The following is a 16,138-nucleotide window of genomic DNA, read 5'->3' as shown; positions in this document are numbered from 1 at the left end:
TTTATAATTTTAAATTTTAAGAAATAAAAATTCTAATTATAATAAAATAAAAAATATCATTTTAAATAACTAAAAAAAATGAAAAAGAATGGGAAAATAATAAAATATATAATTTTAAATTTAAAAATAAATAAAAATTTTAATTTTGAATGAAATTTAAAATATAAAAATTTGAATTTTTAATTAAAATAAAAAAGATAATTTTAAATTATTTTTTTGTTTTCAAATTAATTTTTTTTAAAAAATATCTAAACAAAAATATTAAAAAATTAAAAAATTAAAAATATCATAGAAAAAGAAAAAAAAGAGAAAGAAATGCTAAAGAAATAAAAATTATAAATTTGAATTTAAAAAAATAAAAATTTTAATTAAAAATTATAAATTCAAAATTTTTAAAAAATAAAAATTTTAACTTTAATTCAAATAAAAAATATAATTTCAAATTATTTTATCTCTTTCAAATTATTTTTTTAAAAAAATATCTGAAGAAAAGAAAAAAATTAATGTAAAAAAATAAAAAATACCATAAAAAAGAAAAAAGGGAAAAAAATAGAATTGAAAAAAAATAAGAATTGTAATTCTAATTCAAAAACAAAATTTATAATTTTGAATTTTAAGAAATAAAAATTTTAATTATAATTAAAATAAAAAACATCATTTTAAATAACTAAATTAATTTAAATGTAATTTTTTAAAAAATATTCTAAATAAAGGAAGAAAATACCTAAAAAATGCCAAAAAAATAAAAAAGGGAAAAAATGAGAAAAAAAATATAAATTTGAAATTTGAAATTTGAAAAATAAAAATTTTAATTTTAATTCAAATAAAAAATAATTTCAAATTATTTTCTCCTTTTAAAATTTTTTCTCAGAAAAATATTTCAAAGAAAATCTTAAAAAATTAAAGAAATAAAATATACCATAAAAAAAGATGAGAAAGAAATGGTAAAAAAATATAAGGTATAATTTTGAATTAAAAAAATTCTAATTTTAATTCAAATAAAAAATATCATTTTCACTTACTTTTTCCATTTAAAATTAAATTTTTAAAAAGATATCAAAAAAATAATAAATTAAAAAAATAAAAAGTATCATAAAGAAGCCATAAATATAAAAAAATAAAAAAATTAAAATTATATTTTTACATTTAGAAGAAATAAAATTTTTAATTTTAATTAAAATAAAAAATATAATTCAAATAAGAAACATCATTTTAAATTACTTTCTCTATTTAAAATTAATTAATTTTTTTTTTCATACCACACCGTACGTATCTGTTCGTGCCTGTATCAGATCGAGATGTACCAGTACGATCCGATTCATCTTATAATTAAATTATTCGATATATTATTATTATTTATGTTATAATTTTTATAGTCCTTTTAGCATAACTTTTTCTCTCCTAATGTTCTGAGACACATTCGAGTATGTGTATCCATATGCACAAAGCATAATATCCGATCACTTAAAATTAAATAATATAAAATAAAATTAATATTTAATATTATTAAATAGAATAAAAATATTAAATGTATAAAAAATAGTACAATAAAAATGTAAAAAATACTAAGTACAAATATAACAAAGACTAAGTCCCACAAGGACGTCGCGGTGCCCATGGTCGCTTGGACCTTCTTAGGAAGATCCTCGCCGGCTGCTCCTGCTGTGATGGCTCATCCCCTATATCAGTGGAGGAGATCTGCTGATAATGCTGCTCAAGAATAACTGATGCTGTCGGATCATCTACGGATTGAGAGATCCGTTCAACCCTCTCATCTGGATACATGGATGGACTTGAAAAGAAAGTATCATACTCATGTGGCCAATTGGTACCCGATGATGTCATCTGGAGGATGTAGGAAGAAGGCGTTGCCATCTGTGGATCAAAAGGTGGTGGCATCTGTGCAGCATCTAATGATGACATCTGCGGAATATGCGGTGATGGCATATGTGAAACATATAGTGACAGCGTATATCTCATATCTGGCGCCGGGGCTGCTCCATACCAAGGCGCACAGCATGGATCAACACCAATCGCCACCAATGTTCCGAAACTTGTTCTCTCTATCTCCCGCAGTATCCAAATCCGTTCATCCTCATCAGTCGTAGATAAAGCATGACGAGCGTCCAACACAAGATCCGACATAGAATCAGTCTACAAAACCATTAAATGCTGTAATTGTATATGCATCATCCACAAAACCACTAAAATGTATAGTAATTTCTTGACGTTTTCTAATTTTTTTTTTTTGGATGACGTCTACGTGAAAATTGTAGGTGACGTGGTCTGGATAAAATACCATTCAAAATGATATTTTATCTCTTTTGTATTAAATTTATAAATAAATTAAAATTTATATTATTTAGATAAATAATTTTTTTTTATATAATTTAGGAAAAGGACTCGGCGTTTTAAAGTGCGGACGCCACTCCAATTCCTCTTTCTCGATCATCACTTGGTTCCTCTAAATTTATGAGGTTCCAACCCCAGCACATGCATCCATCCAGCCCCAACACGGAAAAAGATAAAACAAGTAATTAATAGCTTTGCTTCAGTAGACCAGTGTTGTTGCTTATTATAGCAGTTGAAGTAACCCGTGATAATTATTTAATTTGGCCACGCATGGTTACTTTATGACCGTATTTGAGGAAGTAAATATCAATTCTTATAGAATTGTATTCCATTATGACTTTTATGGGAGGGTGTGAACAATATCTCGATCAGCTAAGATTTCGTAATTTTATTTCCAATGAGATCGAACATCTACAAAAAAAAGAAAAGAAAAGAAAAGAATTAAGATTTCTGAATTTTCAGATGATATATTATAACAACTGAGATGTCCGAGGTTTCGGTTAACATCACAAAGCTGGAGTATCTTCCATGACAATTAAGATATTAATTAAGGTTTTTAAAGATTAGATTAGACAATCTTAATGGATATTTTGGTTTCATATTAACTGATATATCGGGATATGTTATTTTATATTAAATAAGGATTAAAATATAGGTCATGTCGTACTAGTGATTGCCCGGGTGCAAGGTGGAGATGACTACCTGGCTGCATGCGAACATTGGGAGATGACAGTGATCCTTGGAGGGATGAGGGCATATGATCAAATCTAGGTCACCATTTTAACGGGAATGCTGTTATAGCAATGTTATAAGCCATTAAAACAGCTAATATATAACATCCATATATTAACTTTTACCGACAGGAAAAAAAAAAAAAAGCACCCATGTATGACAACAATATGGAATTGTTAGCTTCACTATGGACTCTCAAAACGACTAGAATGGCTTGAAAATTGCGTGGATAACCACATTACTTAAACCATGAGCAAGACCAACATCAAATATAAGCCAAGGAGATGCGCACCACAATGCATGAAATGAAATTATATATCCATGCATTCACCATTACACCATCACCACCATCCTTTGCGTACACCCGTCTCCCAAACCAACCCTCCAACTCTACTACTTAGCCAATAACACATCAAAGCAACAATTAAATAACATTCCATTGGTGAACTACCACCACCTCATCAACTTATTTAATTCCTTCCCATCTCCCAACCTTCCATGGGGAACTTGCTGGGCTCATCTATCTAGTGGTGCTTGCTGACAACATTGCACTGCTTCCTTATCTCTCCCTCGTCTCCGGTGATCGGGTTGTTCTCCGACAAGATGGTGATGGCCCTGGAGAACTCCTTGAAGAAGTAGTCCTGGTTCTTGGCCATCTTCTTCACAAATGGCCGAGTCCTCTTGTCATATGCCAGTTGGTGATCCACCTGGAGGAGGCCCTTGTTGTCAAGGATGTTGCGGTAGTAGTTGTTGTCCAGCTTCATGGGCGTGCCCCTGTCATTGCGTACGTATTGCACGGCCTTGGGGTCAGGGATTGGATCTGGGCATTTCTTCAACATGTGAGGTACGTGGTCTGGGTTCAGATCCGGGTCCACCTCTGGGTAGAGACGGTGCACCAGCTTCACACAGTGGGTGCGTCCCACGCTGTGGGATCCTGCAAGCAGGAGGACAGAATAATGGTTTGGAGTACTCAGTGACAAAGTTTGGAGCTATCAACTGCTGCTACTGCGTAGGTAACATGGTCCACTGGAGCAATGATACTTGAGAGGCATGTGAGTGCAATGAACTAGATCTGACATACTGTTTTCCTCCAAGCAATTGGTGTAATCCATTAATGGCCTAAAAAATGGTCCACAGAAGGCTCTCAGGGATTCAAGGTTTTTAGACTAGACCAGCAATATTCTCATTTCTTTGCATTTGGGACTAGTTAGGCTCTCCCTAACCACATTTCAGCAACTCCATTATCAGTTTGAGACGCTAGACATTTGACACGATCATGCTCGATTGTTTAGTTAATTAAAGGCAAAATTTAGAGAAAAATGTTAGCATAGTTCAAAAGACAAAGCAAGGATAGCATAGTCTTTTCGCATTATAGCTATTTCTCAGCTAATGTATGGTTCAACATGAATGTATGTATATGAGTACATACTTTCAGTGTTTCTGTCCATGAAGAGAACTACATGTATCATTAATGAAGCATAAATATAAGTGTGCATATCTTTTTGTTCTTTGTAACTTAATAATAGAGTTTTCTTTTCCTTTTTTTTTTTTTTTTTGCTTGCATTGTATAGTGCCATGGATCAATATAAATATATATATATATATATATATATATATATATATATATATATATATATGATTGGAATAATACCAAGGAGGGCCACAACGCCGGGAGTGTCGATGCCAAGGGCACTAAACTTGTCCAGAACTGAAGAGATGCTTTCATTGTGATCAGGGAGGTATTGTTCCAGCAGATCAGCTCTGCTTCTCCTCCCATCCTTTCTCCCTGTCTTCAGAGGAATGTATGGCCCCCCAAGCTTCAACAGAAAAAAAAAAGAAAAAAAGAAAAATGATGGTGTTAATACCATAAGTCAAGAGCTTTTATCATGCATGTCAAAGAAAACCAGACAAATAACAAAAGTAGCTTTGTCGAGTATTGACTCGTGGCGTTATATGTCCTTGAAGAAAGAGATGTTGATGCCTGACAAATTTATACCGCCTATAGCTTTCATTCTCGAAAGAACCAGGATATTGATCGATGGTATACAAAGGATGAGGCCTTCCACAAGGCTTAAATCATAGAAATATGAGTAAAAGCAGAGAAAAGGAAAAAGGAAATGGGAGGATAAGGAGATGCAGATCAGCTTGTTTTCATAACCATGCAGACCCATGGGCTGTGTGAGATCTAAAAGTACAATGGTTTCCAGTATTATTATTATTTTTTTAAGAAGAAGGATTTCCTGGATTCGGTATGAAAAATAGTTCAGTTACTATAAACACTACACAGATCTAAACTAGATCATTTCTTCTTTTCTTTTCCTTGTTCCTCTTAGAAGCAACACAAAAAATTTAGAGAGAGAGAGAGAGAAAGAGAAAGCAATACCGCAACAATCCCATCCCTGGCGGAGAGGACCAGGATATCAGCACAAGAGACCACCCCAGGGCACTCCCTCTCCACAGCCTCCTTGATGGTGTCCAGATACCTGAAGTTCCTCATTCCAAAGCTCCTATCCATCTCCTTCTCAGAAAGGCTCCTTCTCGTAGAGTCCAGCAGCAGTGAGGCATCACATGACTGCAAAAAGAAACAAAAAAACCAAATCAAACACACCCAACATTAAACTTGACCACCCCCCCAAAAAAAACTTTTCCTTCTTTTTCTTGAGCTCATTTGATCCCTAATTTTTTAATGTCTTTTTCTTTTGAGAGTAATTTTTTGTACCTGGACAGCACAGTCATGGAAGATGTTCCTAAGCCAGGAGAAGGCAGTGTTCTTGTGGCGCTTGTAGAGCAGCTTGACCTGCTCCCTTATGATCTCCTCTGCCTGTGGGCATGACTCCTTGTAGAAGTTCATAGCAAGGCCAGAGTTCTTTGCCCCAACCTCATCCTCCCCCAATGCCACTGCTGAGAAGGAGAGGAAAGCGAGGAAGGGAAGGCCCCAAGAAGCACCCATCCCTCTATCCCTCTCAGTCTGTGCTTCGAGCACCTCCTCCTTGGGTCCTTTAAATAAAGCAGAGGGTAGGATTAGGGAGATGGTGAAAGAATACACATAAAAAAGTGTTGGAGTTTCAATTTAAAAAAATTTAAATTTTAAAAAGAAGTTAAAACCAACGTCATTTCCTCCATTTTCGTCGGTTTAAATGCTTTAAAATATTTTTCCATTTTTTTTTAGTCACACGTGAAAAGGAGCTGAAATGAGGAAAGCCGGAGGACACAACATGTGGGCTCAGTAAAGCAGAGTCTTCTAGTGCAGTGTTGCAAAGTGTCTCGTCTGGCTTCCAGCCTATCACTGCATTTGCTTCAATCCACTCGTGACCGTTGGTTTTCTTCGTCCAAACACCTTAGCATTGAAGTTAGTGAACAAAAAAACAAAAAAAAAAGAGTGCTGTAGATAGAGGTAAAGAGTCAAAAGTAGTGCAATTTTGGACCCTTGTCCTGGGACCTGCACATGTATTTATTTTAGTAGGAAGCATGGATCTCAGTGAAGAATTTTATTGAGAGCGCCACTAGCCGAACCCTTGTATGGAACGGGCATCATGTGACGGTCTGAATTTTTTTAATAATAAGTTTTCTTTTCTTCCGAGGAATTGTATGGTTTGCAATGGGTGTGGCAATCCGGAAGGATTGAAATAGGTATCAGAATGCTCATATTTTTCAGCATATTTGATCCTTGATTGAAAAAAAAAAATCAGACACAAAATGAGATTTAAATATTAAATATAAGTTTAGATTGAATTTTGAAAGATCAGGATATTAATTTCATTCCTTCTTAAATTAAAAAAAAATAAAAGTTTTCGAACTAAACAGTTAGGATGAGAATCGTTCTTCTATATTTTCGTTCAAGAGCCCAACTACTCTAATCAAATATATCCGAGAGTCAGCAAATTATCATTTATATAGATATGGTCTGAAGGTTGCAAATTAAACCAAATAAGAGAAGGAGTAGGATGTGGCAAAGCTTTGTGATTACCAGGGTCAATATAAGAACCATTATGTTGGAGGATCAATTGTGCTGAGGAACTAGTAGGATGAGTAAAATTGTAGTGAGTTAAGTACATAATTCTATGCTTCAGAATGAAGACACGGCAGAGGCGAACAACAACACTCATCTTGCCATGTTAACTGTCCCAGATTTGCGTACAAATATTATTTTTCTTTTTCTGAAAAAAAAGGACTAAGCATGGATAGTGTTGGGATATACCGACTGACTCCTATACGTCGATTTATCCTCGAAATGATCCTACCGACACCCGACTCTACCTACTGGATAGACAGACGACTCCGACAATGTCTGCTGACAATATCCGGTCAAAAGTATATCGGCAAAACAGGTCAATATTATTTCCAACCGATCGAGCGGTCGAACCTATATCACCGACTCACTGTCGGGAGTGGCGGCCGACGTCCGACTTTCACAAGACACCAGATCAGCCGACGGTGTTTTCGAGTCATCACCCGACGTCCCGACAACCAAATACCGACATATAGTCGGCCAGCCCGTCCAAATATCGTACAACCGCTATGGACTGTTGTCCTGCCAAGGACATGCTGTACGACCGTCATGGGGCATTGTCCCGTCAAGGACAGGTTAATTCTGATGACCTGACAACCCACAATGATTTGATAGCCCCTAACGATTTGACAACTCTCCAGTTGTCTGCACCATTAATGGCGGGACCATACCGCATTCTACTATAAAACGGGGTAAGGCAATAGTTTTGGTAAGCTTTCTCAAGCTCTCTTAAGCTTTCTCAAGCTGAGCCCCTGGTTCTTTCCACTGTTGCCTAGTCTCCTCTCTGACTTAAGCATCGAAGGGTCTCCATCGGAGACATCTCCGGTCAGTGAGGATTTTCTTTGCAGGTGCCCATTCCCGACGATCAGATGATGAAGGGATTGGCCGCAACAGATTTGAAACGCCAGATAGGGGCAGCTCGTACTTCATAGAGCTTAAAATATCTCTCGAGATGATAAAAATCAGGGCTCAGCGATCGAGAGCTACCAGATCGGCAAAGTGCTCTTTCTGTCGGGAAGAGGCCCCTCCTTCACCCTCCATGGCGGAACCGAGTTCTTCGCATCCCGTGGTGACCACGGAGGCACAGATTGCGGCAATCGTATGGCAAATGACTGTTCTGACGGACGCGGTCAAAAACCTCCAACAACAACCGTCCCAGTTGCCGCAACCGCCGGCAGGACAACCGATGGCGCACCCGATGCCGTCCAGAAGCAGCCGCCGACGTCCGTGTCAACTTTCATCTCCTTTTCAAGAGCAGCCATCTCAGCACTCCCATCGAGAAGGGGGGAGGCGGCCACGGCACGATATCCACCGATCTCGACGTCCCTCTCCTTCCCAACTGGTGCGAGCGAGGAAGGAGAAGCGACCGCGAACACCGTCCGCCTCCCTCTCAAATTCGTCGGGAGGCTCGACTCCTGAGGTTTCTCAACACCGACGGTTGGACGACTACGAATGTAAGTTCGAAAAAATCGACCGTCGGCTTGCCCAGCTCCAGACGAATGGTCAGAAGTCTTCAAACGACGTTGACTTTCGGACCACCCAACCTCTCTCTCGATTTATCCTCGAAGAACTGATCCCTAGTCAGTTCAAGATGCCTCATGTGGAGCCTTACGATGGCTCCACCGACCCAATTGACCATCTGGAGAGCTACAAGGCTCTCATGACAATTCAAGGGGCAACCGATGCCCTCCTTTGCATCGGCTTCCCCACCACCCTTCGTAAAGCTGCCAGGGCCTGGTACTCCGACCTTCGCTCAGGAGGTATCCACTCCTTCGGGTAGCTCGAGCATTTTTTCATGGCCCATTTCAGCACTAGCCGAAAATCGCTGCGAACCTTGGACAGTCTTTTCTCTCTCAAGCAGGAAGAAAATGAGACACTCCGACACTTTATGGTCCGATTCAATGCGGCCACACTTGAGGTTCGGGACCTCAACGAAGATATGGCTATCTCGGCCATAAAGAGGGGGCTAAAGGGATCCCGATTCATATATTTCTTGGACAAGACCCTCCTCCGGACATATGCCGAATTGCTGGAGCGCGCGTACAAATATATGCACGCGGATGAAGGAGCTTCTGACCGGTGCCTGACCGAGAGCACAGGCCAGAAGGAGAAACAGAAGAAAAATCGGGCTCCTGCCGAATCCAGCAGGCCCCCGACCGATAAACGGGTCTCGCCCCGACGACAGAGCCCGAGATTGCCTCGACGGCAGAGTCCGAGACCGATGCATCACAGGTATGACTCCTACACCCCTCTCTCTGCTCCTCATGCATAAATCCTGATGTAGATCGAAGGAGCAGAATATCTGCGACGACCTCCACCTCTGAAGGCAAAGGGCCTCGATCGAAGAAAATACTGTCGATTCCATCAGGGCCACGATCATAACACCGAACAATGCATCCAACTCAAGGATAAAATAGAGGTCCTCATACGACGAGGGTATCTCGAAAAGTATCGAAGGGACCCGCTGGCTCGACCCCTTCCCGACCGACAATCCCAACCGACTGAAGAGGCAACAAACAATCAGCTTACTGCCGGAGTCATCAACATGATCTCCAAACGACTGGACCGAGGGACGACTGCTGAAGGAGAGTCGATGAAGAAGCCACGCCAGGATGATGTAATTATTTTTATAGATGAAGATGCTTGGAGAATCCAAACTCCCCATGATGACGCTGTTGTTGTTTCGGCAACAATAGTGAATTATGATGTAAAAAGGATTCTTGTTGATAATGGAAGCTCGACTAACATTTTGTTTTACTCGACCTTCTCCCGAATGCTACTGTCAACCGACCGACTCAAGAGAGTCTCTACACCCCTAGTAGGTTTCGTCGAGGATGCCATTGCAGTGGAAGGAGAAATTGCTCTTCCTGTGACAGCTGGGATCGAACCACGATAAAGCACCGTCTACTTGATCTTCATGATCATCTGAGTACCTTCAGCCTACAATGCCATACTTGGAAGATCCGGACTAAACACTCTCAGAGCGATAGTCTCGACATATCACTTGCTGGTCCGATTTCTGACTAAAAATGGAGCTGGAGAAATGCGCGGGGATCAATAGCTCACTCGGCGATGCTTTCAAATCTCAACTCAAAATAATAAATCGAAGGATTCCCTACCGGTCGACAAGTTGGACTAACGAAAAGAGGAGGAATGGGGTGAACCGGCTGAACAGCTGATTTCCATCTCGATGGCGAAGAATCCTGAACATGTGATCTGGGTCGGATCGCAATTGTCTGACCCAGAGCGACAGCAGCTAATAGAGCTATTGAAAGCCAACGCCGACATATTTGCTTGGTCGACAGTGGATATGCCTGATATCTCTCCAAAAATAATGACTCACCGACTCAACATCGCCCCTGGCATGAGGCCGGTGAGACAGAAGAAAAGGTCTTTCGGCCCCAAAAGATAGAAGGCCATCGACGAGAAAATAGACAAATTACTCAAGGCGGACTTCATCAGAGAAACCATATATCCCGACTGGCTCATCAATGTCATCATGGTGAAGAAAGTCGATGAAAAGTGGAGGATCTGTATCGACTACACCGACCTGAATCGAGCCTGCCCAAAGGACAGCTTTCCACTGTCGAAGATCGACCAACTGATAGATGTGACATTCGATCATCGATTGCTCAGTTTCATGGATGCCTTTGTCGGATATAATTAGATCTGGATGGCACCCGAGGACGAAGAGCATACGGCCTTCGTGACCGCCAAGGGCCTTTACTGTTACAGAGTGATACCCTTCGGTCTGAAGAATGCCGGAGCCACCTACCAGTACCTCGTCAATAAGGTCTTCAAAGCTCAAATCGGATGCAACATGGAGGTATACGTGGACGACATGCTGGTGAAGAGCGCACAGACTTCAGATCATGTCCAAGACTTGGAAGAAACTTTTTGCACTCTTCGGTGACATTGGATGAAGCTAAATCCGACCAAGTGCACCTTCGGGGTGACTTCGGAGAAGTTTCTCGGGTTCCTCATTTCTCAACGCAGAATTGAGGCCAACCCCGAGAAGATAAAGGCGATTATTGACATGCGGCATCCGAACATCAAAAAGAAAGTACAGCAGCTCAATGGAAGGATCATCGCACTCAACCGATTCATTTCTTGGTCAGCTGAGAGATGCCTCCCGTTCTTCAAAACCCTGAGGCAGACAAAGGACTTCTCTTGGCCGAACGAGTGCCGGCAAGCCTTCGAAGACTTGAAAAAATATCTGACTTCTCCACCCCTGCTTGTAAAGCCAGAGGTCGGATAAACATTATACCTTTACTTGGCTACCGCCCCAGAGGCGGTTAGTTCGGTGTTCGTCCGGGAGGACGAGAGTCGAATTCATCGACCCATATATTACACCAGCAAAGTGCTCCATGAAGCTGAAACTCGGTACTCAAGAACAGAGAAAATGATATTTGCCTTGGTCATATCAGCGCAACGACTCCGTCCGTATTTTCAAGCGCACGCCATCGTGGTCCTCACCGACCAGCCCCTGAGGGCGATCCTGCATCACCCTGACACATCAGGACGACTGACGAAATGAACGGTGAAGCTGAGCGAGTTCGACATCCAGTACCGACCGCGACCCGCTTTGAAAGCCCAAGTTCTGGCCGACTTCATTGTGGAATGCCCAACAACCGACCAAGTGTCAGAGAACGGGAGCTCCAAAGAAGTTGCGACCTCTGAATATAACCCCGGGGCAACCTAGGTATTGCATATAGACGGAGCTTCCAATGCTCAAGGGAGTGGGGTCGGGTTCTTGCTTACCAACTTGGAGGGAGTAATTAACGAGTACACCCTCTGATTCAACTTCAAAGCCTCTACTAATCAAGCCAAGTATGAAGCGCTTCTCGCTGGCTTGAGGATGGTGAAGGAGCTCGGGATCGATAGCCTTAGAGTCTTCTCTGACTCCCAGCTGATTGTAGGACAAGTCAGAGGCGAATTCGAAGCACGGGATCCGACCATAGTGAAATATTTTCAGAAAGTGAGAGATCTCGTGGTGCACCTCAAGTATTTCGAGATCTCCCATATTTCCAAGACGGAGAACGCTTGGGCTGACGCACTCTCCAGGCTTGCGACGTCCGCCTACGGTGCTTTGGGCCAGACACTCGTAGAGAGTCTGGAGCAACCAAGCATCGATAAGGCTGAGGAGGTGTTACAACTGACGGCCGAGCCAAACTGGATGGATCCGATCGTTCAGTATCTGACCGACAGAACCAGCCCCGAAGACCCCGCGGAAGCCAAGCGACTCCGGTGGATGGCCTCCCAATATGTAATGATGGACGGGCGACTCTACAAAAGATTGTTCTCCCTTCCCTTTCTAAAGTGCCTGGGACCAATGGACGCAGACTACGCACTCAGAGAGGTGCATAAAGGGATCTACGAAAATCACCTGGGGGGCAAATCTCTGACCTACAAAGTCCTACGGCAAGGATACTACTGGCCCACCATGAAGAAAGATGCGGCTGATTTGGTTCAGAGGTGTGAGTCATGTCAAAAGTACACCAACATACAACACCGGTCCGTCAACCAGCTGACTTCCATTGTCGCCCTGTGGCCCTTCGCCGAATGGAGAATCAACATACTCAGCCCTTTCCCCTTAGCATCTGGCTAAAGAAAATTCATAGTCGTCGCAATCGACTACTTCACCAAGTGGGTGGAGGCCGAACCCCTGGCGCAAATCACCGAGTGTAAGATGGAAGACTTTATCCAGAAGTTCATCATCTCCAGATTCGAACTGCCATACACAATCATCACCGACAATGGGCGATAGTTCGACAATCAAGACTTCAGAGAGTTCTGTACAAAATTTCATATCACGCACAAGCTGACCTCGATCGGGCATCCACAGTCCAACGAAAAAGTCGAAGTAACCAACTGGACCATCCTCCATGGATTGAAGACTTGACTGAATGAAGCCAGAGGCCTCTGGGTCGAGGAATTGCACTCGATCCTATGGGCGTACCGAACAACACCTCGTGTTCCGATCGAAGAATCTCCTTTCAATTTGGCCTATGGGACGAAAGCGATGATCCCACTCGAGATCAGGTTACCATCAACTAGAGATGAGCAGTACTGTGAACCAGGCAACTCCGAGTGTCGGAGAGCTGACTTGGACCTCCTACCCGAGCTCCAACGCGAAGCTCAACTTTGCATGGCTTCCTACCGACAAAGAGTGGCCCGGTACTACAATGCTAAAGTCAAGCCAAAGTTTTTCAGACCTGGAGACCTGGTTTTAAGGAAGACGAAAGTCTCGAAGCCTCTAGATCAAGAGAAACTGTCTCCAAACTGGGAAGGATCCTACAGGATAGTGGACGCCTGCAGGCCGGACGCCTACCGACTTGAGACCCTGGAAGGGATGATCATTCTCTAGACTTGGAATGCCGACAACCTGAAATTATACCATCAGTGAATTCTATATGCCCTTGTTCGGAATACAACTCAATTTCAAAGCCCCAGAGTCTACAAAGTTTGGCTCTCCGTCGAGGGTCGGCCCTCGCCAGAGGTACGAGCCCCGATGCCTCGACTTGGGCCTGACGTTTCGTTGGGAACCTACGGCTTGATCGCCAACGATACATCGAACTCTTACGAGAACCGTTCTGTCTACACTAACGGAAGGCCAGCGCTGGCGATGAAACCTCTCTAAGTTGAAGCCGTGCTCCTTCCACAGTCGACTCTCGATCAACGCGACTGACTAACTTGCTGACTTAGCCTTGACTAAGAAGGACAAAACATCAAGACGACTGCGGTCGCACTTGCGACATACCGACTTGGTCACGATCGGTCGAAGGATATTCGGCTTGCCACCATTTATCATATATCACCACATATACGCCCAACCAAGGGCCGGGCAACGGATATTCGACTTGTCATTGTTATCCTGACCGAATACGTCGGACACCACTCGACTTCAGATTCTATGGCATGATCGTGTCAACAAGCTACATCGCACTTGTGACATACCAACTTGGCCACGATCGGTCGAAAGATATTCGGCTTGCCACCATTTATCATACATCGTGACGTATATGTCCGACCAAAGATCGGACAATGGATATTTGACTTGGCATCGTTATCCTAACCGAATACGTCGGACACTACTCGATTATCGGATTCTACGGAATGATCATGTCAACAAGCTACGTTCGGAGATTGGTCGACACCTGGCTCGACGTGCACGCCCGACCAAGGTCTGGGCGACTGATGCTCGACCTGCCGTCGACCTGCAGTCGACACCCGAGCTAACTGCATCGAACGACTCTCGACCATCGGATCCTATGCAACCTGTATGACAGTCAGGATGCTGGTTTACGATCGAAGCTTGCTCTGCCCTTAGCATGGTGCACGCTACTGACTATCTTGATTAACTACGCTGGATCCTACCAAACGTCCTAACGAGGTATGTCGGAGCTACGACCTATACACTCGGAGATGCCTCAGTGAGGCATACACTTTGAACCGCATGCAGAAAAAAATTTGAAAAGTCTTCAATTTCATTTAGTTGAAGTTAGACTTACAAAATTGGGCCGAAGCCCGATTACAAGTGTCAAAAATGAAACAAAAATGAAATAAAAACGATGGAGCAGACACTTCGACTACTCGTCGGAATCGACTTCCTACATCGGGAAGGGTTCGGGAGTGATCGATGTACCCGCTTAGGTCGGAGTGGGATCGGAGGTTGGAACCGCCTCACCTTCGGTAGCTCGTTCCATCGGCCATGGGACGACCTCCTCCGCAGCCGTCTGATCCTTCGATATTGGGTCGGCCTCCTCCTCTGCGGCTTGGTCCTTCGACCTCGGAGGGGCGATGCTGCTCAGGTCGAGTTCAGAGTATAGCCCCTGAATTGCATCCCGGGGGTCCTCATACCCCACTCGATAGGAGGCGAAGCCGCTCTCGAGAAGCTCCTCCCGATACTTGTCCGAGCCGTGGAAGTCCTCCACTGCCCAGCTCAACGCCTCTTTGGCTGACTCTGCCTCCGCCTCCGCCTTCGCTATGTCAGCGTCGGCTTGAGCGGAGGACAAGTTCTCCTCGGTCTTGGCCAGATTCTCCAAGCTAACTCGAAGTTGTTCGCATTCGACCTCGAGCTCACTGATGCAACCGTCCCGCTCATACCGCAGCTGATGAACGGAATGGATTTTGTGCTGGACCTACTCGCGGGCCGACTGAAGTTCGACCTCCGAGGCAGCCAGGCCGTCGGTGAGTCAGGAAATCTCTTCCTCGAGCCTAGCTTCGCGGTCGACCGACAGCTTCAGCTGCTCCACCAGCGTCGCCTTCTCGGCTTCGACAATTTCTGCCCTATCCTTCCAGGCCGTCTGGATGTCGCCAAACCTCTAGTACCCAACCTCCAACTCGGACATGGTGTGGATCAGCTGCAAGTAGAAGGCCGGTCGTCAGAAAAATAAAATGATGAAAATAATAATGGAGAGGAAAGAAAAAGAAGAACTCACCCCGATCTTGGTTGGGTAGAAGGAAGAGAGCATCTCAGTCACCTGCCGACCCTTCAAGAGCTCCCGATCGATCGAGAGAATGGTTGCCTGACACAACCTCCTGGCCAAATTATGGTTGGCCAGGGCCGACGCTCCCTCGAAAACCCGAACGTCGGATGATGTGATGCGGTCCGCCGACCTTGTGTCGTCAGCCAGCGCCATCGGAGCCTTCCCCCGAGCAATCGCCCAGGCCCTGAGGTCAGAGAAAGTTGGGAAGCTTGAACTCGACTGAGCTCCTCCCGAGGGTTCAACGGGAGCCGCCACAGGTCGTTCAGGCTCTCGTGCTTCGACCCGAACCTCTTCCACAGGCGATGCCGTCGGTACTCCTTCGACCACACCCTCCGCCGCCCCTCCCTCGGACGGTGCCTTGGGTGGCATCGCCGGCGTCGATAGGGCGATGACTGGTTCGGAGCCCGACGCTCGTCCGGTGTCAGGCTACGCAGCCGCCATCGCCACGGCAGTCGGAGATGATGTCTGGGGCCTCTTGGGTGGCCGCGAAGGTCCGGCCCCGGGCACAGATCTTTTCCTCGCCACGTGCTGCCGAATGTCAACATCTATTAGCCTT

At 43.7% G+C, this 16,138-nt stretch overlaps 1 protein-coding gene across 1 annotated transcript; it reads right to left on the bottom strand.

The window, feature by feature from the left end:
* Positions 1-3,369: 3,369 nt before the first annotated feature.
* LOC140852142 (peroxidase 42-like) lies at positions 3,370-6,066 on the bottom strand. Its single transcript, XM_073245092.1, has 4 exons — positions 5,804-6,066; positions 5,468-5,656; positions 4,736-4,901; positions 3,370-4,018 (listed from the first exon to the last, which is right to left on the bottom strand). Exons 1-4 carry the CDS (start codon positions 6,032-6,034, stop codon positions 3,609-3,611), a joined length of 996 nt encoding a protein of 331 aa, XP_073101193.1. The 5' UTR covers positions 6,035-6,066; the 3' UTR covers positions 3,370-3,608.
* Between the last annotated feature and the right edge of the window lie 10,072 nt (positions 6,067-16,138).

The sequence above is a fragment of the Elaeis guineensis genome, chromosome 10 (genome assembly GCF_000442705.2).
Source record: "Elaeis guineensis isolate ETL-2024a chromosome 10, EG11, whole genome shotgun sequence".
NCBI classification, from domain to species: Eukaryota; Viridiplantae; Streptophyta; class Magnoliopsida; order Arecales; family Arecaceae; genus Elaeis; species Elaeis guineensis.
Note: the sequence above shows the minus strand (reverse complement) of the source record. Positions and strands in the feature narration are given on the sequence as shown.

Coding starts and splice junctions, on each gene's coding strand:
- LOC140852142 (XM_073245092.1), bottom strand. CDS start 6,034: ATGGGTGCTTCTTGGGGCCTTCCCTTCCTCGCTTTCCTCTCCTTCTCA. Junction 4,902..5,467: donor CCAGGGATGGGATTGTTGCG/GTATTGCTTTCT, acceptor TTTCTGTTGAAG/CTTGGGGGGCCATACATTCC. Junction 4,019..4,735: donor CGGCGTTGTGGCCCTCCTTG/GTATTATTCCAA, acceptor TCCTGCTTGCAG/GATCCCACAGCGTGGGACGC.